Source organism: Anoplophora glabripennis, unplaced genomic scaffold, assembly GCF_000390285.2.
Source record: "Anoplophora glabripennis isolate ALB-LARVAE unplaced genomic scaffold, Agla_2.0 scaffold279, whole genome shotgun sequence".
Classification (NCBI taxonomy): domain Eukaryota; kingdom Metazoa; phylum Arthropoda; class Insecta; order Coleoptera; family Cerambycidae; genus Anoplophora; species Anoplophora glabripennis.
The window spans coordinates 64716-86836 of NW_019416382.1; the positions used below are offsets into that span (position 1 = coordinate 64716).

At 36.8% G+C, this 22121-nt stretch overlaps 2 protein-coding genes across 2 annotated transcripts; both read left to right on the forward strand.

Annotated features, from left to right (window-relative positions):
* On the forward strand, positions 1-16843 carry LOC108908523 (mucin-22-like). Its single transcript, XM_023454360.1, is given in 17 exon segments — positions 1-75; positions 1112-1287; positions 3805-3845; positions 7528-7794; positions 9284-9550; positions 9706-9987; positions 10081-10347; positions 10503-10829; positions 10950-12085; positions 12795-12893; positions 12933-13816; positions 13818-14420; positions 14562-14741; positions 14786-14992; positions 15386-16185; positions 16329-16538; positions 16637-16843. Coding segments are annotated over 17 exon segments (5949 nt in total). The 5' UTR covers positions 1-57; the 3' UTR covers positions 16822-16843.
* Positions 16791-17568, forward strand: LOC111691469 (integumentary mucin C.1-like). The gene is made up of 2 exons (XM_023454359.1): positions 16791-17019; positions 17314-17568. The coding sequence occupies exons 1-2, from the start codon at positions 16803-16805 to the stop codon at positions 17364-17366; spliced, it is 270 nt and encodes an 89-aa protein (XP_023310127.1). The 5' UTR covers positions 16791-16802; the 3' UTR covers positions 17367-17568.
* The last annotated feature ends 4553 nt before the right edge of the window (positions 17569-22121 follow it).

The window sequence follows — 22121 nt, forward strand, 5'->3', positions numbered from 1 at the left end:
CGCGTCGAATGTCGTGCATAGACCTTCAAAATTGTAGTGTATAAGGTTTAACTAATTATGATTTACTCATTTTTGGTAAGTAGACTTTCATTACAATGATTTAAAATAAAAATTTTGTACCTAACCTAAGACATAACTGATATCTATCTATTTCTTATAAGCAGATATAAAACGAGCTTATTTTAAAACAGCAAATTTTTCTAAATTTCCTAGTGGAAGGTTCAACCTACAGTTTTATAGGCTTTAAAACTTTTTTTAGACAGATTTACTTCGGTTGTTAAATTTAAAATAAATCTACATTCTGTTAAAAACGTATCAGGAATTTGTCAATAAAACACAGTATATTCATTATCATCAAAACGTAGAGTCTTCTCCATTTGAAGCAACACACTTTTTCCAACAAACACCCCGTCGTCAAAGCACTTTTTAAACACATATTCCGGTATGGACCTTCAACTCCTTCTGCGATTTTTGTTTTATGGGTTTTATTGACCCAAAATGTGTTCCACGAGGTGGTAATTTATTTGGGAAAATGGAAAAGTCAGCAGGGGCCATATCCGGCGAATATGGTAGCTACTCGATGACTTTCGTTGGGGTTTTGGTCAAAAAATCATTCACAATTATCGCTTTGTATGATGGTGCATTATGGTGGTGCAAAATCCAAGAATTGTCCTTCAGATAATATTCTTTGTTGAGTGTTCCTCCATCCGGAAGGAAACCGTCAACATGACTTTGATTTTTGATCGATTTTTACGTGTTTTTTTTTTTGGTTTTGGCTCATTAGAAATGTAGAATCTGAATTAGCTCGTTCAAGCATGTCTTCAGCACCATATTTGCGTTTGGTTCATATACCAGCTCTTTCAAACTATAATGACGGTTTGCAAGCACCTTTTCCTTCTCATTATCGATATTTTCTTCAGCTGAAGACGTTCAAGGGCGACCAGAACATTATCAAAATTTTTTCCATATTTTCTGAGACCAGTTTAAAAGAAGTAATTACAGAAACAGTCTACTACATAGATTGCAATGTTCAAAAGTTTTCAATTCATTTACTTTATTGAATACTTCGTCTTGAAATACGTACTTAGATAATATTTAATATCTATTTTAGGCGACTGTGACTGTGGTGGTACTAGCCATCCAAGTCCCACGTCCCATAGATGGGGCTTGTACAAATGGAATTGTTTGTTTGTCAGCCACCAATTACGCCTTCTGTATTTCTAACACCCTAGTGGGCAACTACTCTTGCAGCGATGGGCAGGAATGCGTTGAAGGTCAAAGCTATGCGTAAGTAAAACACTGTGCTGTCTCATTTGCATAAACTACATACAAACTAAAAATGCTGCAATAAATTTATAGCTCAAATTTTTCACAAGAGTAAAATCTTGTAATGAATAATGTTTTATTTATTTAACCAATTTCGCAAAGATGTCACTGAGTTTGACTCATTTTTGAAACAATATTTAGCTTGATTCAGCAACAGTTATTGACGATAAAGACAAAAGGAAAAAAACACCAGACTCTACCTAGGTACCCAGGGGCTTTTGGTGTCGCTAATTCCGATACCAAGGTCGGTTAAGCTCTATCACGTTAGGTTCAAGGACATTTGAACGTCAAGCTTATGAAAGGTGGTTGAAATAAAACAGAAAAGTTCATACACAGGTTTTTGGGTCGTTGAGTCCGATGTCGGTTGACCTCTATCACCTCATGTCCAAGGTCGTTTGAAGGTTAAAGTAAGAATAGGAGGTGAAAAAAATTGGAAGAATGCTCACCTGCTTACTTTTGTCTGTTTATTTGTCTGCCTTTTTACCTGCACACCTGTTTGGTAGCTTGTTAGTCTGTATTTATTGCCCGTCGTTCTACCTACCTTTCTGTCGGTAATTTTGTCTATCTACTTGTCTAACTAGATGAATAAATGTTTCTTTTTTCTGCCATGCTCTTCATTCTCATCTTGATTAGTTCCCAGAAAAACTGGGAGCTTTTAGTGAAGAACAAGAAGAAATAATGCACCAGGACCTTAATGAGTTTGAACAAAGATATCAAGTATTTGGGGGGAAAATATGTTAGCAGACTATTGCTGGAATCTAAAGCACAGAAAAGAAAAGCGATTCGAAGACCATTCCAGGAACAACGTAAGCGTTCTCGCCCGAATTTCGATGTATACTTATGCTGAGAGAAGCGAATTGATTTGTTGAAGGCTTTCAAAAGTTTTTTTTAATCTAGTTTTTGTATAATCACGGAAAACCAAGAAAGGATGGTAGGCAGAAAGGTAAGAAGACAAACTGACAAGGAAGCAGACTGTCAGCGGACATTTAAACAGAGGGTGGCAGAAAAACAGACAGATAGAAGCATTTAGTCATTTAGTCAGTCAGGAAGAGAGACAAAATTACCGACAGAAAAGCAGGTAAAAAGGGAGGATGTCGGGTAGATGGACAGAGAGAAAATACAGACGGACGATAAATACAGATTAACAAGAAAACAAACAGGTGTGAAGGTAAAAAGGCAGACAGATAAACAGACGAAAGTAAGCGGGTAAGCATTCGTAAACATTTTTTTCATTTTTTTAACCTCCTATTCTTACATTAACCTTCAAACGACCTTGAGATAGAGGTCAACCGACACGGATTCAGTCTCAGCGACCCAAAAAACCTATGTATGAACTTTTCGGATTTTTTCAACCACCTTTTTTTAGTTTGATTTTCAAATGACCTTGACCCTGACGTGATAGAGCTTAACCGACCTCGGCGTCGGAATCAGCGACCCCAAAAAACCCTAGGTACCTAGATAGAGTTCGGTGTTTTTTTTTTCAAAGTAAATGTTGACCTATGTATTTAAAGTACCATGTTGTTTTTGGGCCGTGACTTTTAAATTTCAAATTCTTTTCTTCTCGACAGTTGAAATAGTCAATGTAAAATTGTAAAAGAGAGAACGGAAAAATTATTTTTAAAAAATTTTGAAAAATTTGGATTTTTTTCATAATTATAATTTTTTTTTTGAGGATTTGATGAGCATTTAACGCGAAATTGTGAGAAAAATAACGCAAATTTGTTTCATCTTAATCATTAATTGATCTTTAAACAGCAATAAACCTGCTCCTTTGATTTTTTATAAAACTTTCACGATTCAGGAAAGGAATACGGTTCGACCGATCGATTTCAAAATTTACGAGCCTTATGGGCTTATATTGAGCTAAAAAAACCTACAAACATTGGTACTTTTCGCGATATTTTCAAAGTAATCGTTGATTTTATTTTCCAAAACAGCAGAAAGTCATTTTTTTAACTTTTTCAAATTAATGCTTGGTATAAAAAAAAATTTGTCACACATACCAAAAGGCCCTTGAAGAGGATTGGTTCAGGTCTCTAAAACTCACCTTCCGTTCGTTGTACGATCGATGAAATATCGATGATCAGAAAAAAAAATGACGTTTCATTCAATCGCCAATAACGTAATGAGAAATAATCGTACAGATAATAAAAATAAACCAAATTGAATCAGGCTAAATAACCCTGGCATTGATTAAGCCAGAAAACAAATTTCAGAGCCCATGTGCAGTTTTGAAAAAGAAAATTGTAAAACTTTTACCTTGCATTATTTCTTTTGATGGCTCCGGGAGTAATGCTTAAAAAATTTTTTCGTCTCAAGATTTCAAAACTAGAATCTTCAAGCTTCAAGATGCTTCTTTTTTTCTTGACACGACCATTATTCAAGAAGTTACAACCTTTCAAAAATCACAAAAAAATTTGGAAAACTTTCTGCTCCTGTAATTTTTTTGCCGAGTTTATATGAGCATACTTTTTTCAGGTGTCAAGAAGCACAGACAACTGTGTCTACAGTGGCGCCAAGTAAGTAATATGCAACTGTGTTCTGAATAAATATTATCTGGTATCTCTAACAACGGTTTTTACAGTAACACCCCCAGCTGAGTGTACAAGCGCAAGTAAATATCCTGCCCAAAATTGCAATCAGTATTACGAATGTACGTCATTCCTGTGGTGGTACAATTTAAATTTGTTAAATTGTTCATCTGGACAGGCCTTCGATAGCGCTCAACTGGAATGTGTCAACAACACAAGTTGCAACGCAGAAACTGGTCAGATTGAAACGACAACGGAAGCGTCAACAACGACAGAAACAGCAGTTGCAGGTAAAACTTACAGAATTGGAGGATCGATCAAAATTAAATAATATAAAGGGGGGCCCAGAAATCACGCAAGAAGTGATTTTGATAGAAAACAGATTTGAAAATGCACTCTTTTGTCGAAATTTTCCATGATAACCTTTGTCCACAAAGCGATCGAATTTCGTTGATACAACGCTCAACTTCCTTCTTCAAGGCGTGGGTGGTCGTAGGCTTGTTGGCTTAGACTTCAAAAAAAGCCCAAAGAAAAAGTTCAACGGCGCCAAATCGCATGGAGCGGCCATTACACGACCAAGAAAAGACTCGTGCAATAATTCAACTGTTTCTCGGGGTGTATGGTATGTGGCACCGTCTTATTCAAACCACAAGTCGTCTACATCCATATCTTGCAATTTAGGCACAAAAAACTGGATTATTATGTCGCGATAGAGGGCGCAGTATTTTCGAAGAAGAATAGCTGATGATGCCTCCAGCCCAAAATTCACACAAAGCAGTGACATGTTGTGGTTGCAGTTATTTCTCAACAATCACTCGTGGATTTTCTAATCCCTAATTGCGACAATTTTGTCGATTTAAAGCCATTAAGATCAAAATGAGCATCATCACTGAAGATGATTTTGTTCGAAAAAACATCCACTTGTTTTTTATAATCCATTCAACGGACTCTCTTCGCTATGCGTGGTCAGTAAGCTTCAGTTCCTGAGTCGATTGAACTTTGTAAGCATGAAGATGTAAATTTTTCGTGAGAATAAGCGTGTAGGATGGGCGTAGCAGAATTTTTGCTTGGGGGGGGGGTCAGGGCTGCAAGCTCTTTGGAGCCTCTAAAAAAAAGCTTTCGCAATCAGTAACTTGCCGAATAAAATTTCAAAAACATAAACACGTTATGCCGATATGATAGACAGAAAATATTAGATCCGTTTACTGGGAAGGGCCGTACACACCCCTGCTCCCCCTTAGCTACGTCCATGATTATAATCTATGCATTCATGCTATTGTCGTATTGTTGGAGCTATAGGAACTGGAGAATGCCCTGTTGGGATCTTTTGTAATCTCAGTAGTGCTTTTGACTGCGTAAATCACGACATCTTGGTTGACAAGTTGGAGAAATATGGGATTCGTGACATTCCCCAGAAATGAGAGGCAACTTTTATTCGAGATCGAGTTCAATATGTTGCTATAGACAATGTAACTTCCGAAATTAAAAGTCAATACAGGGGTACAGGCTACGGTACTGGGCCCTGTCCTGTTTCTTTTATACATTAATGACTTAGACGAGCTTTCAGGATCGGGGTCTTTCACATTTTATGCCGATGATACGTCAGTGGTGATTTCAGTCAAATCGGATAAAAAATTATCTGAGACTTGCGGGTAGAGTGATATCCAGGATGAGTGACTGCTTTAGTCAAAACTAATTACTATTAAATATCAATAAAACTCAGGTTATAAGATTTCACAATATGCAAAAGCTTTGTAATAGTATTGATGTTAATGTTAACAATACACTAATTAATAACACAAAATTTCTAGGATTAACCCTGGATGAGTGTCTAACTTGGAATAATCAATGTAACGAATTAGCAATGAAGTTAAATTCAGTATCATATCAATTTCGAAATATCAGAAAAGTCCTGACCTTGATCAATTATTGAAGCTATATTACTGCCAGGTAGAATCGCGTTTGCGATATGGCATCTGTTTTTGGGGGGTCATCTTGCCACGCTGATAATGTTTTTGTTGCTCAAAAACGTGTAATTAGGTGTATGTTCGGAATGTCAGCTAGGGAATCCTATAGACGGATATTCGTCTATTACAGTATTTTAACAATGCCTTCTGTTTTGTTGTATGGAATGTGTCTATATATTTTTGTCAACAAAAATCAGTTTGTCCACAGAAATCAGATTCATTCAATTGATACACGGCAGTCTTGCCAATTTAGTATACCTTTTGGTAGGTGTAATCTGTCTTTTAACTCACCTAAGTGTCTTGGTATACGAATGTTCAATAGATTACCTAATGATATAAAAATTTGTACCTCTGTTTATAGCTTCAAAAAGGCTCTGAAAAAATACTTGGTTGATAAATGTTTCTATTATGTGGAAGAATATTTTGTTAATCAACTTTCTGTTAATTAATCGTAAGTTGTAAATTAGTCTTGTCTTTATGTACTTTTTTTGACTATTCCTATTCAATTGTTGTATTGACTAGAGGAAATATATTTTATTATTATTAATTAATATAGGGTCAAATGTAAAAAGTATTAATTCCATAAAATCCAATTCATATGAATTTAAATATTTTATCGCCATTATACTATCTTTCTAAAAAGTGTTTTATAGCCATTGTACTATCTTTATACAGGATATTTCGGTTTATGTTTCGATTATTCCTTCATAGGATATTTTAGTGTTGATATTTGACAATCATATTTTATAAAATATTTCCGAGTTTGATGAATTTATATTTAACGATTTGTCGTTTTTCCCGTACTCTTTTCCCGGAGTTTCTCCCCGGGGTTTTCTCCCGGACTTTCCCCAAAGTTTTGCCCGGACTCTTCCCCTCAGTTTTTCTCAGAAGTTTTTACTCGAAGTTTTCCCCGGATTTCTTCCCGTACTTTTACTCAGATTTTTCCCCGTACTTTTAACCCGAAATTTTTCCCCGGGCTTTTCCCGGTAGTTTTGGATGAAACAGCTGGCACACATTTGTTTATGCTCAAAACGCGACTGTAATAACATTTTGCTATTTTTTATTACAGTATTTGTTTTATAAATCAAAGTTCCACTTCCAAAGCTTCAGTGCATTTAATTCCCGACAATTAGGTCTTATACGGTCTAAAAATAATAATAGGGAGCAATTTTCTAGGTAACGCTAATTTTAGAAACTAATTGGAATAGCAATATTATAATCAAAATAGGGTCAAATGTAAAAAATATTAATTCCACAAAATCTGATTCATATGAATGTTCTAAAAAAAAAGTCACGCAGTCAGCGACTCAGCCGGTATGCCGATATGATAGACGATAATATTAGATCTTTTTTTCTGGGGTGGGCACCGGGCATTATGGGGTGGGTCGTGCACATCCCTGCTCCCCCCTAGCTACGCCCATGGTAGAGTTTCTTGAAATGTCCAAAATGTTGACCACGGTGCAGAGTTGATGATCCTGGACACTCAGCAACACTTTTACTTTGCAATGAAAACGCTCCATTTCTAATAATCTTGATCTATCAGCTGTCACGTTGTCTTTTTTTTTTCATTGGCAACACTTTACTGCACAGATGGCGCTAAATTTAAATCTAGCGTAAATTTTGGGACACCCGATATAAAAAGGCTGAACTAAATAAATATTAACTATGCTCCTTTATTAATCCTGACTGATTTGTCTTTACAGTAACACCTCCAGCAGAGTGTACAAGCGTTAGTAAATACCCTGCCCAAAATTGCAATCAATATTACGAATGCGTGTCATTCCTCTGGTTCTGGTACAGTTTAAATTTGGTAAATTGTTCTTCTGGACAAGCCTTCGATAGCGCTCAACTGGTGTGTGTGAACAACACAAGTTGCAACGCAGAAACAGGTCAGATTGAAACCACAACTGCACCAACAACGACAACGGAAGCAACAACAACGACAGAAACACCAACAACAGTTGCAGAAGGTAAATTTATTTACAGAATGTAGAGTAGATCTATGCACAAACACTATTTAATAATTTTTACAGGCGCGGATCAAAATCAAATAATACAAGGTGAGTCATTTTAATCGATCCACGCAAATATCTCGGACAGTTTAGGTTCTAACGAAAAATGACCTTTATAAAAATTGTGCGATTTGATAGGAGAAAACTGTTACTGACCTTACATGTGACCTTGAGGTTACCGGTCAAGGTCAATTTCAAATTTTCAAAAATGATTCCCTATTGACCTCGGAATTGAAAAGAGCGGAAAATTTTACGTTCAAAATGACCTCGTAAGGTCATTCTGAGGATATTACCTTTACTACAGTTAAAATTAAATTAATTTTTAAAATCACGTTTAAATTGACAGCTTCTGAGGGACTATTAAACATTTGACCTTGAAATCCAATTATCGTATAAAAAGTAACGTTATACTACCAAGAACGTAGAATTTTAATTTAGTATTAAAAGGAGGGGCTTCTTTTAATACAAATCAATTTGACATTCAAATGACCTTCAGGTTGAATTTAAGGTCAGTACTAATTAACTCCTATTACCTGTAACCTACAAATTTTAAAGAGGTCATTTTTCGCCAGCATCTAAACTGTCGGATATATTTGCGCGGATCGATCAAAATGACCTACCCTGTATAAGAGTGATATAAGAGTCTGCATTATGTAAATATTATTAGGCTCCTTTTTAATTATGATAATCTTTACAGTAACACCTCCAGCTGAGTGTACGAGCGCAAGAAAATATCCTGCCCAAAATTGCAATCAGTATTACGAATGTACGTCATTCCTGTGGTGGTACAATTTAAATTTGTTAAATTGTTCATCTGGGCAAGCCTTCGACAGCGCTCAACTGGAATGTGTCAACAACACAAGTTGCAACGCAGAAACTGGCCAGATTGAAACCACAACTGCACTAACAACAACAACGGAAGCATCAACAACGACAGAAACACCAACAACGACAGATACACCAACAACAGTTGCAGAAGGTAAATTTATTTACAGAATGTAGAGTAGATCTATGCACAAATATGATTTAATAATTTTTACAAGCGCGATCATTAATCCTTACGTCTTTACAGTAACACCTCCAGCTGAGTGTAAGAGCGCAAGAAAATATCCTGCCCAAAATTGCAATCAGTATTACGAATGTACGTCATTCCTGTGGTGGTACAATTTAAATTTGTTAAATTGTTCATCTGGGCAAGCCTTCGACAGCGCTCAACTGGAATGTGTCAACAACACAAGTTGCAACGCAGAAACTGGCCAGATTGAAACCATAACTGCACTAACAACAACAACGGAAGCATCAACAACGACAGAAACACCAACAACGACAGATACACCAACAACAGTTGCAGAAGGTAAATTTATTTACAGAATGTAGAGTAGATCTATGCACAAATATGATTTAATAATTTTTACAAGCGCGATCATTAATCCTTACGTCTTTACAGTAACACCTCCAGCAGAGTGTACAAGCGTTGGTAAATATCCTGCCCAAAATTGCAATCAATATTACGAATGTGTGTCATTCCTCTGGTTCTGGTACAGTTTAAATTTGGTAAATTGTTCATCTGGACAAGCCTTCGACAGCGCTCAACTGGTGTGCGTGAACAACACAAGTTGCAATGCAGAAACAGGTCAGTTTGAAACCACAACTGAACTACCAACAACCACAACGGAAGCATCAACAACGACAGAAACACCAACAGTTGCAGAAGGTAAATTTATTTACAAAATGTAGAGTAGACCTACGCACAAATACATTTAATAATTTTTATCAAATAGTACATAAAATCAAATAATATATAAATAGGCTGTATTATGTAAATATTATTGTGCATCTTTATTAATCCTGATATATCTGTCTTTACAGTAACACCTCCAGCTGAGTGTAAGAGCGCAAGAAAATATCCTGCCCAAAATTGCAATCAGTATTACGAATGTACGTCATTCCTGTGGTGGTACAATTTAAATTTGTTAAATTGTTCATCTGGGCAAGCCTTCGACAGCGCTCAACTGGAATGTGTCAACAACACAAGTTGCAACGCAGAAACTGGCCAGATTGAAACCATAACTGCACTAACAACAACAACGGAAGCATCAACAACGACAGAAACACCAACAACGACAGATACACCAACAACAGTTGCAGAAGGTAAATTTATTTACAGAATGTAGAGTAGATCTATGCACAAATATGATTTAATAATTTTTACAAGCGCGATCATTAATCCTTACGTCTTTACAGTAACACCTCCAGCAGAGTGTACAAGCGTTGGTAAATATCCTGCCCAAAATTGCAATCAATATTACGAATGTGTGTCATTCCTCTGGTTCTGGTACAGTTTAAATTTGGTAAATTGTTCATCTGGACAAGCCTTCGACAGCGCTCAACTGGTGTGCGTGAACAACACAAGTTGCAATGCAGAAACAGGTCAGTTTGAAACCACAACTGAACTACCAACAACCACAACGGAAGCATCAACAACGACAGAAACACCAACAGTTGCAGAAGGTAAATTTATTTACAAAATGTAGAGTAGACCTACGCACAAATACATTTAATAATTTTTATCAAATAGTACATAAAATCAAATAATATATAAATAGGCTGTATTATGTAAATATTATTGTGCATCTTTATTAATCCTGATATATCTGTCTTTACAGTAACACCTCCAGCTGAGTGTACGAGTGCCAGTAAATATCCTGCTCAAAACTGCAATCAGTATTACGAATGTGTGTCAATCCTGTGGTGGTACAATTTGAAATTACTAAACTGTTCGTCTGGACAGGTTTTCAGCAGCACAGAACTAACTTGTATTGATAATACCAGCTGTAGTTCAGAAACGGGTAAATTAGAAACAACAGCTGCTCCAACTATAGCTCCTACTACGACGGAAACTGCTACATCGACAAGTTCCACAGCAACAGAATCAACAACAGAATCAAAAACAGAATCAACGACAGAACTAGTATCTGCCACTGATGAACAAGGTGAGGGATAACAGTGATAGAATATTATTGTTGTAAAGCGCAACCCTATTTTATGAGCAATATTCCAACAAATGACGGATACGTCAGTACAATTTAAAGTAAAACACGTTATTTTTCTAGTCACATCAACAACAGAATGGACAACAGTTTCGACACTATCTTCGACAACAGAATCTACGACTGTTCCAGCGCCACAATCGTCTATATCAGTTTCAACAACGGTAACAACAACGCAGTCGTCGACAGAAGATTCAACAACAGACCCAACAGCGGAATCGACGACAGTTTCAACAACATACTTATCGACAGCAGAATCTACGACTGTTCCAGTAACACAATCATCTACATCCGTTTCACCATCAGTAACAACACTAACATCGATAACAGAATCTACAACTGTTCCAGTAATAAAATCATCTACATCCGTTCCACCAACAGTAACAACACAGTCATCAACAGAACAGTCAACGACAGACCCAACAACGGAATCGACGACAAATTCAATAACACAATATTCGACATCAGAATCCACGATAGTTAAAACAACCCAATCATCTACATCCGTTGCATCATCAGTAACAACACAGTCATCTACAGAAGAGTCAACGATAGACCCAACAACGGAATCAACGACAGGTTCAATAACTCACTCCTCAACATCAGAATCCACGATAGTTCCAACAACCCAGTCACCTACATCTGCTTCAACAACGGTAACAACACAGTCGTCGACAGAAGAGTCAACAACAGACCCAACAACGGAATCGACGACAGATTCGACGACACACTCGTCGACAGCAGAATCTACGACTATTCCAGTAACACAATCATCTACATCCGTTGCACCATCAGTAACAACACAGTCATCGAAAGAAGAGTCAACGATAGACCCAACAACGGAATCGACGACAGTATCAACAACACAATCTTCAACATCAGAATCCACGATAGTTCCAACAACCCAGTCGGCTACATCAGCTTCAACAGAGGTAACAACACAATCGTCGACAGAAGAGTCAACGACAGACTCGACCACGGAATCGACGACAGGTTCAACAAAACAAACTTCAACATCAGAATCCACGATAGTTCCAACAACCCAGTCATCTATAACTGCTTCAACAACGGTAACAACAACACAATCGTCGACAGAAGAGTCAACCACAGACCCAACAACGGAATCGACGACAGTATCAACTACACAATCTTCAACATCAGAATCCACGACAGTTCCAACAACCCAGTCATCTACATCGGCTTCAACAACGATAACAACAACACAATCGCCGTCAGAAGAGTCAACCACAGTCAGTACAATTTAAAGTAAAACACGTTATTTTTCTAGTCACATCAACAACAGAATGGACAACAGTTTCGACACTATCTTCGACAACAGAATCTACGACTGTTCCAGCGCCACAATCGTCTATATCAGTTTCAACAACGGTAACAACAACGCAGTCGTCGACAGAAGATTCAACAACAGACCCAACAGCGGAATCGACGACAGTTTCAACAACATACTTATCGACAGCAGAATCTACGACTGTTCCAGTAACACAATCATCTACATCCGTTTCACCATCAGTAACAACACTAACATCGATAACAGAATCTACAACTGTTCCAGTAATAAAATCATCTACATCCGTTCCACCATCAGTAACAACACAGTCATCAACAGAACAGTCAACGACAGACCCAACAACGGAATCGACGACAAATTCAATAACACAATATTCGACATCAGAATCCACGATAGTTAAAACAACCCAATCATCTACATCCGTTGCATCATCAGTAACAACACAGTCATCTACAGAAGAGTCAACGATAGACCCAACAACGGAATCAACGACAGGTTCAATAACTCACTCCTCAACATCAGAATCCACGATAGTTCCAACAACCCAGTCACCTACATCTGCTTCAACAACGGTAACAACACAGTCGTCGACAGAAGAGTCAACAACAGACCCAACAACGGAATCGACGACAGATTCGACGACACACTCGTCGACAGCAGAATCTACGACTATTCCAGTAACACAATCATCTACATCCGTTGCACCATCAGTAACAACACAGTCATCGAAAGAAGAGTCAACGATAGACCCAACAACGGAATCGACGACAGTATCAACAACACAATCTTCAACATCAGAATCCACGATAGTTCCAACAACCCAGTCGGCTACATCAGCTTCAACAGAGGTAACAACACAATCGTCGACAGAAGAGTCAACGACAGACTCGACCACGGAATCGACGACAGGTTCAACAAAACAAACTTCAACATCAGAATCCACGATAGTTCCAACAACCCAGTCATCTATAACTGCTTCAACAACGGTAACAACAACACAATCGTCGACAGAAGAGTCAACCACAGACCCAACAACGGAATCGACGACAGTATCAACTACACAATCTTCAACATCAGAATCCACGACAGTTCCAACAACCCAGTCATCTACAACTGCTTCAACAACGGTAACAACAACACAATCGTCGACAGACGAGTCAACCACAGACCCAACAACGGAATCCACGACAGTTCCAACAACACAATCTTCAACATCAGAATCCACGACAATTCCAACAACCCAGTCATCTACAACTGCTTCAACAACGGTAACAACAACACAGTCGTCGACAGAAGGGGCAACCACAGACCCAATAACGGAATCGACGACAGTATCAACAACACAATCTTCAACATCAGAATCCACGACAGTTCCAACAACCCAGCCTTCTACATCGGCTTCAACAATGGTAACAACAACACAATCGTCGACAGAAGAGTCAACCAAAGACCCAACAACGGAATCGACGACAGGTTCAACAACGCAATCTTCAGCATCAGAATCCACGACAGTTCCAACAACCCAGTCATCTACATCGGCTTCAACAACGGTAACAACAACACAATCAGAATCCACGACAGTTCCAACAACCCAGTCATCTACATCGGCTTCAACCAGACCCAACAACGGAATCGACGACAGTATCAACAACACAATCTTCAACAGAAGAATTCACGACAATTCCAACAACCCAGTCATCTACATCGGCTTCAACAACGGTAACAACAACACAATCGTCGACAGAAGAGTCAACCACAGACCGAACAACGGAATCGACGACAGTATCAACAACGCAATCTTCAACATCAGAATCCACGATAGTTCCAACAACCCTGTCAACTACATCTGCTTCAACAACGGTAACAACAACACAATCGTCGACAGAAGAGTCAACCACAGACCCAATAACGGAATCGACGACATTATCAACAACACAATCTTTAACATCAGAATCCACGACAGTTCCAACAACGCAGTCATCTACATCTGCTTCAACAACGTTAACAACACAATCGTCGACAGAAGAGTCAACAACAGACCCAACAACGGAATCGACGACAGGTTCAACAACGCAATCTTCAACATCAGAGTCCACGACAGTTCCAACAACCCAGTCATCTACATCGGCTTCAACAACGGTAACAACAACACAATCGTCGACAGAAGAGTCAACCACAGACCCAACAACGGAATCGACGACAGTATCAACAACACAATCTTCAACATCAGAATCTACAACTGTTCCAACAATTCAGTCACCTACATCTGCTTCAACGACGTTAACAACAACACAATCGTCGACAGAAGAGTCAACAACAGACTCAACCACGGAATCGACAATAGGTTCAACAACGCAATCTTCAACATCAGAATCCACGACAGTTCCAACATCCCAGTCATCTACATCTGCTTCAACAACGGTAACAACAACACAATCGTCGACAGAAGTGTCAACCACAGACCCAACAACGGAATCGACGACAGGTTCAACAACGCAATCTTTAACATCAGAATCCACGATAGTTCCAACAACCCAGTCATCTACATCGGCTTCAACAACGGTAACAACAACACAACCCAGTCATCTACATCTGCTTCAACAACGGTAACAACAACACAATCGTCGACAGAAGAGTCAACAACAGACCCAACAACGGAATCGACGATAGGTTCAACAACAACGCTATCTTCAACATCAGAATCCACGATAGTTAAAACAAGACAGTCATCTACATCTGCTTCAACAACGGTAACAACAACACAATCGTCGACAGAAGAGTCAACCACAGACCCAACATCGCAACAACCCAGTCATCTACATCTGCTTCAACAACGTTAACAACAACACAATCGTCGACAGAAGAGTCAACCACAGACTCAACATCGGAATCGACGACAGTATCAACAACACAATCGTCGACAGAAGAATCAGGAGTCAACCACAGACCCCACAACGGAAATGACGACAGGTTCAACAACGCAATCTTCAACATCAGAATCCACGACAGTTCCAACAACCCAGTCATCTACATCTGCTTCAACAACGGTAACAACAACACCGTTGTCGACAGAAGAGTCAACCACAGACCCAACAACGGAATCGACGACAGTATCAACACAATCTAAAACATCAGAATCCACGACAGTTCCAACAACCCAGTCATCTACATCGTCAACCACAGACCCAACAACGGAATCGACGACAGTATCAACAACACAATCTTCAACATCAGAATCCACGACAATTCCAACAACCCAGCCATCTACAACTGCTTCAACAACGGTAACAACAACACAGTCGTCGACAGAAGGGGCAACCACAGACCCAATAACGGAATCGACGACAGTATCAACAAAACAAACTTCAACATCAGAATCCACGACAGTTCCAACAACCCAGTCATCTACGTCGGCTTCAACAACGATAACAACAACACAATCGTCGACAGACGAGTCAACCACAGACCCAACAACGGAATCGACGACAGTATCAACAACACAATCTTCAACATCAGAATCCACGACAGTTCCAACAACCCAGCCTTCTACATCGGCTTCAACAATGGTAACAACAACACAATCGTCGACAGAAGAGTCAACCACAGACCCAACAACGGAATCGACGACAGGTTCTACAACGCAATCTTCAACATCAGAATCCACGATAATTCCAACAACCCAGTCATCTACATCTGCTTCAACAACGGTAACAACACAGTCATCGACAGAAGACTCGATAACAGAGCCAACAACGGAATCGACGACAATATCAACAACACAATCTTCGACATCAGAATCCACGATAGTTCTAACAACCCAATCAACTACATCGCTGTCAACAACGGAATCAACAACACAATCTCCTACATCAAACTCAACAACGCTGTCAGCAACGGCATCGACAACGCATTTATCAACAGAAAAATCGACGACAGTTTCAACACCATCATCGACAACAGAATCTACAACCTCAACAACTACTGAACCAGGCAAGTACAAGTCATGTCTACTTAGTTTCTTTATGTTGGTGGTAAATATGAAATTCATGTTTTTGAATAAATAACTATATTAGAAATCAATAAAATATGTTTTGATATGAATATATTAGTTTTATTAAAATATATTATTTCAGTGACACCTCCAGCAGAATGTACAAGTGCTAGAAAGTATCCTGCACCAAATTGCAACCAGTACTACGAATGTACATCATTCTTATGGTGGTACAATTTGAATTTAAATACTTGTCCAACAGGGCAATCATTTAACGCCGATCAGCTTGTATGTGTTGATGATGCCACTTGTGGTGCTACCACAACTACTACAACGCCAGCTACAGAAACAGGTATGTAGAAGTCGTATCTACTTAGTTTTTCATGTTTCTAGCAAATATTAAATTCACGTTTTTAATTATTTTTATTAAATTAAAAAAAAATATTTCAGTGACACCTCCAGCAGAATGTACAAGTGCTGGAAAATACCCTGCACCAAACTGCAACCAGTACTACGAATGTACATCATTCTTATGGTGGTACAATTTGAATTTAAATACTTGTCCAACAGGGCAATCATTTAACGCCGATCAGCTTGTATGTGTTGATGATGCCACATGTGGCGCTACCACATAACCACTTCAACGTTCACTACAACTACAACACCTACTAAAACCATAACTCCTACTACAACCACGACTCCTATTACAACCACGTCTCCTACTATAAACACAACTTCTACCACAACCACAACTCCCACAACAACTACTACTCCAACAACAACTACTACAACTCCAACAACAACTACAACTGCTACAACTACAATAAAACAAGGTAAGCAGGTTTTATGAAATTATAGTTTCATCAAACTGACCCACATAATTCAGTCGAAAAATGCATGTGTTAAAGTGATTTCATTTCATACTAGTGCTACAGTATTAACCTGGATCGTAAATTCAAAAACTATATACAGAAATGATTAAATCGAAAAATAACCTCTATTTACATGAGAATTAAAATTAGAAAATCGAAAGTATCTTATAAAAATACGATTACTGTTACTGCTTTATTGAAATTTGTATCGTAAATACTACTTTCACCTTTAAAATACGTATTTTATGTATGAAGGAACTCCGCCTACATCATGCGATGGTCCAGGAAAGTATCCGGGTTCAGCATGAATCAGTACTACGAGTGCTTAGAAGTAATGTACTGGTATGAACTAGTGACGCAGAACTGCAATTCTGGAGAATCTTTCGACAATACAACAAAATCATGTGTTACAGACAGCAGCTGCACGACCTGAAAGCAACTAAGCAGTTGCAATAATTTATATATTTGGTATATTATTATATATGTATTAATTGTAATAAAATATTCTTAATCTATATAATCCTGGTTTTATTAAAATATAGTACAAAATATAATGTAGCTGTTCCCTAATTACATAAGCAACGCGTCTTATCTGACTCTGTTAGATAGAAGATGAGGTTGCCCTGCGCCAAAAATGTGACGTCCTTTTAAACGCAAAATTGTTGAGGAAAAATTTTCAACACTAGGTATAATTTGCACATACTTAGTAGCTGAGTTGACTGTCCATATATGATCGTGCTTGTTCGCTGAGCGTATATCAGCGGCACAACATGCAAAAAAACCAATATAATTTCAAAACTAGAAATTTTAAACCCCGCTGAAGTTATAAATAAATTCGAAACAAGAATGTTCAACTTTGGTGTTGTTAGTATTATTTTGCCAAAACGTGGCGATTTGATTGATTCATATGGATTTTCAATATAAACTTCTACAATAAATTCAGGTTTAAAATCAAAAATAAAGAAAACGAATATGACCACCACCTTAGTTCAATATTTAACTATATTTCATGGCAAACAAATAAAAAAGTCAGTTGTTTTGCAAAGACGAAAAATAGAATTCAAAATATACATATGTCAGACCGTTTTTTTTTGCTGCTTTTTATTCTTTCTTCTTTACTTCCATAGATTATTAAAGAGAGTTCCTAATCTATACTCCGCGGTCGAAATTATAAAGAGTGACGAAGACATAATATAAAAACACTATTACCATAATGGGTATAAAATATAAAATGATTTTTATACGGTTCAATATTATTTATCTTTGTGCCGCTCGCTACGCACATCGATAGAATCTATAATCGTCTAGAGACCGAGTTACACTGAACGTCGATCTATATTCTATCTCTGTCTTTTGCACTTGGTAGGGAATAGGGAAATGCTTTTTTAGTGGGTGTAAACGGACTTGATTTAACCCGTCCTGAGAAACGTCATAGCATAAGCGTAGACGAGGGGTCTAATTCCATGGCTATAATAAATTTATAAATTAAAAAAACACAATTGGGACGTTTTAAAATGCTGTAATAATTAAAATGGATCAAAGTGCCTGTTATAGCAAACCGTAAAAAATATTAAATGTTATGTTTTATTATCTTTTTCATTATTTTCTATATCTTGTTGCCTTTTACGCAGACACGCCAATGGATTTTCGTTCCCGGCACGCTTCATCCCCCTTACTAGTCGAAAAGCTAGCGATGTATCACACTCTCTATAATTTCGACCGTGGATTATAAGTTTACTTCCCTTGAAAATAGTCTGGTAACATAAAACATAAAGTTTTTTATCCTAAGGGCCTTTCGATTTAGCTAATAGCAACTTAGTTACTCTGAACAGATATTAGTTGCTAATAGGTACTATTTTTGCCAAAACGAAAGCCCCCCAGTAAGCCTTAAATAGTTTAGTTATTAAATCTTTAAAATTTTTAAATTCTACTTTTTTACGAGTTTGTGACTGAACACGAGTTAATAAATAATTAGTGGACTATACTATTCTCCACTGTACAGGGTGTCCCGAAATTCATGCAACAAAATTTGGTCACAGATTCTTAACATAAATTTAGGGGATACGTATTTTTTATTTTTGCCAAGTGGCCCCCTCTTTCGGAATTACAGCCCCCTGAAGTCCGCCCCTAAGAATAACCTTTTTTTTATATCTCAGAACCCTGTTGTACGAGAAGCACTAAATTTGGTACACAGGAGTTTTATGACATGTGGAATATGATGGTGCTACGTTTCTTGACGGGGAACCCCTTTAAGACAATTTTTCGTGGGCCCCCTTGTCTTTAGAGCCAAAAAAATTTGGTCGCTTATTTAAAATTAATTAAATTTAGAAACTTTTTGTCACTTTATACTTTTTTCGTAAAACGTAACGTTTTCGAGAAAAATATCAAAATGTGATCGAATGCATATCGTGATTCGCCATTTTCCTCAAAAACATTGCGTTTTATGAAACAAATATCAAGAGACAAAAATGTTTCTAAATTCAATGGCTTTCTAGCTAACCTATAATTTTTAATAAAATCAAATTTGCGACCAAATTTTTCTGGTTCCAAAGACAAGGGGGCCCACGAAAAAGTATCTTAAGGGGGTTTCTCACCAAAAAGCGTAGCACTGTGAAATTCCACATGTTATAAAACCCCTGTGTACCAAATTTAGTGAATCTCGTACAACATGGTTTTGAGATATAAAAAATACTTGTTAGGGGCAGATTTCAGGGGGCTGTAACTCCGAAAGAGGGGGCCAGTTGGCAAAAAGAAAAAATACGGGTCCCCTAAATTTATCTTAAGAATCTATGACCAAATTTTATTGCATGAATTTCGGGACACCCTGTATTTACTACTACTATTCTTATTCTTACTCTATCCTGGAGTTAACTTCGAGCATATATACTACTGGAGGCAGCGTCCCAGTGGCCGACAGTGTAGCGGAGGTTGTAGAGAGAGGTATAGGAGGGTATATGCTAGCTCTCTCTAGCAGTACGCGATTGGTTCTGCCGTGAACAGTTCCCACTAAACATTTTTCAGTTTCTGACATGTTCCAGAAACGTTTCCATTTTTCTTGAAACGTTTCATAAAAAATCCATGCAACTTTCTGGTAACCCAAAAGAAACCGAAGATGTCCTCCCCAAAATACGTTTCCAATGAAACGTTTCAAAAAATTGGTTTCAGTAACATTCTTTTGATGTTCCATTTATGCACTCGATATTTTTGTTTTACGTTTCAGTATATTTTCAGAAATGTTTGAGTAACATAATAATTTTTATACCATATTGTTCTCATAATGCTCTCAACTTTAGATAATTTCCATTTCAGAAGCGTTTTTGAAACAGTATAAACAGTGTGAGTAATTTTTTAAATATTTCTAATACTCTTTTGTAATATTTTTATTTGTATTGTGAATGACTTAATTCGTAATCCAGACATTTTTTTCTGACTTCTCAAAAAATTTAACTGAAAAATGTTATTGTATATTTAAAAAAATAACTGCTCTTCTAGTTTAGGGATGCAGCAACTTTTATCAAGAATTTTTTTCTTTTTGAGAAGCCACTGAAAAAGTTTCTAATATGGATTACGGATTCTGCCATTCATCGTACAAATAAAAATGTCACAAAACAATATCAGAAGCATTTTAAAAAAGCTACACATCATTTTATATTGTTCAAATACGCTTCTGAAATGGAAATTTTCTAATGTTGAGACCATCATGAATATGGTAACAATGACGAAATGATAATTAAAAAAAATTAGTTATAATAATGAATCTTGAAATGGTAGGTACATGAAAAACAAATAACATTACTGAAAAATAATATAAAGTTACAATTTCTTCTACGCATAGTCAATATTACATCTAACCTTTTTATAATACATTTTACAGTAGAAATAAATAAGATACAAAAGGATATCTTGAAAAAATAAATATTTGTAGGTATACTTAAACTCTTTTATTTAAGCATTCCTATACACGTACAAAAATATAAACATTTGTACAAAATATAAAATAAATGGCATATATTTCACTTGATTCTTCCGTATTTCAAACAGTTCTCCGAAACGTATAGTTCCATGTTCCATTTTTTTTTTAGTTTTTGTCCTCTTGTTTTTAATAGGTATTAGGTAGTGGGTATAATAACTATGCTTAGGTAGATGTGACGCAAAATTCGAAATCTCTACACATATCGTTTTAAACATTTTGCATCAATATTCATTATTTTATATGCACCTTACAATAACCACAACTGCACACACTATAAATTATCACATAACATAAAATAGCATCAAAGTAACGATCATGGAGACTATTCTCCCTGNCAATGTGTTCTAAGATCTTGACTAGGTTTGCATTGTATATTTAATAAAATAAAACGTGATATTTAGCATATATTAGAAAATCAAATTGAATCTGGTACAGTGAATCACGAAACACTTTAATATGATTGATATGATTTATTTTTATTATTATTTATATATGTGTTAGTTAAGGTAGATAACTCATTATTTTTATGTATATTTGTACATAATGAGTATTTTTATATGAATTTTTGTGAAGATGTATCGATTGTAAATTTCAAAAAATGTTTACTATTTTATATAAATAACACCACTTGTACTCTCTTTTGGATTCCGTTTTATTGTACCCATTTTATTTTACATTCACTATCTAACATTCTCATAAATGACAATTAACAAGTTGTATAATTAGATATACAAAATAATAATTGGTAATTTTGCTCTGTTAATAGTACATCAGTTATTAAATTTCATTTGAAATAATCCGCTAAATTTTCGGGCTTGCGCAAAATTGACAAAGTGCAACATGTACACTTTTTATCCCCTCTTTTTGGGAACAAGGTCATTCAATGTAAAAGATATGCAGTGCTCGGTATATGTATAGAAGTATGTGCTCGTACCATAGCACAGGTCGTGTGAATACGCATATCTATATTTTTTTATTAATGTGACCGGATAGTGAAAATAAGGTGTTTATTTATATTTTCAATTATAATTAGGTCAACTTTATTATTTTTGTCACTCTCCATTTTGTTTTATAAACCGTTATTTTATAT

What these genes read in the sequence shown, in the direction of transcription:
- LOC111691469 (XM_023454359.1), top strand. Translation starts at nt 16,803, where the DNA reads ATGTGGCGCTACCACATAACCACTTCAACGTTCACTACAACTACAACA. An exon ending in TACAACTACAATAAAACAAG is followed by an intron (nt 17,020 to 17,313) that starts GTAAGCAGGTTT and finishes TTATGTATGAAG; the next exon opens with GAACTCCGCCTACATCATGC.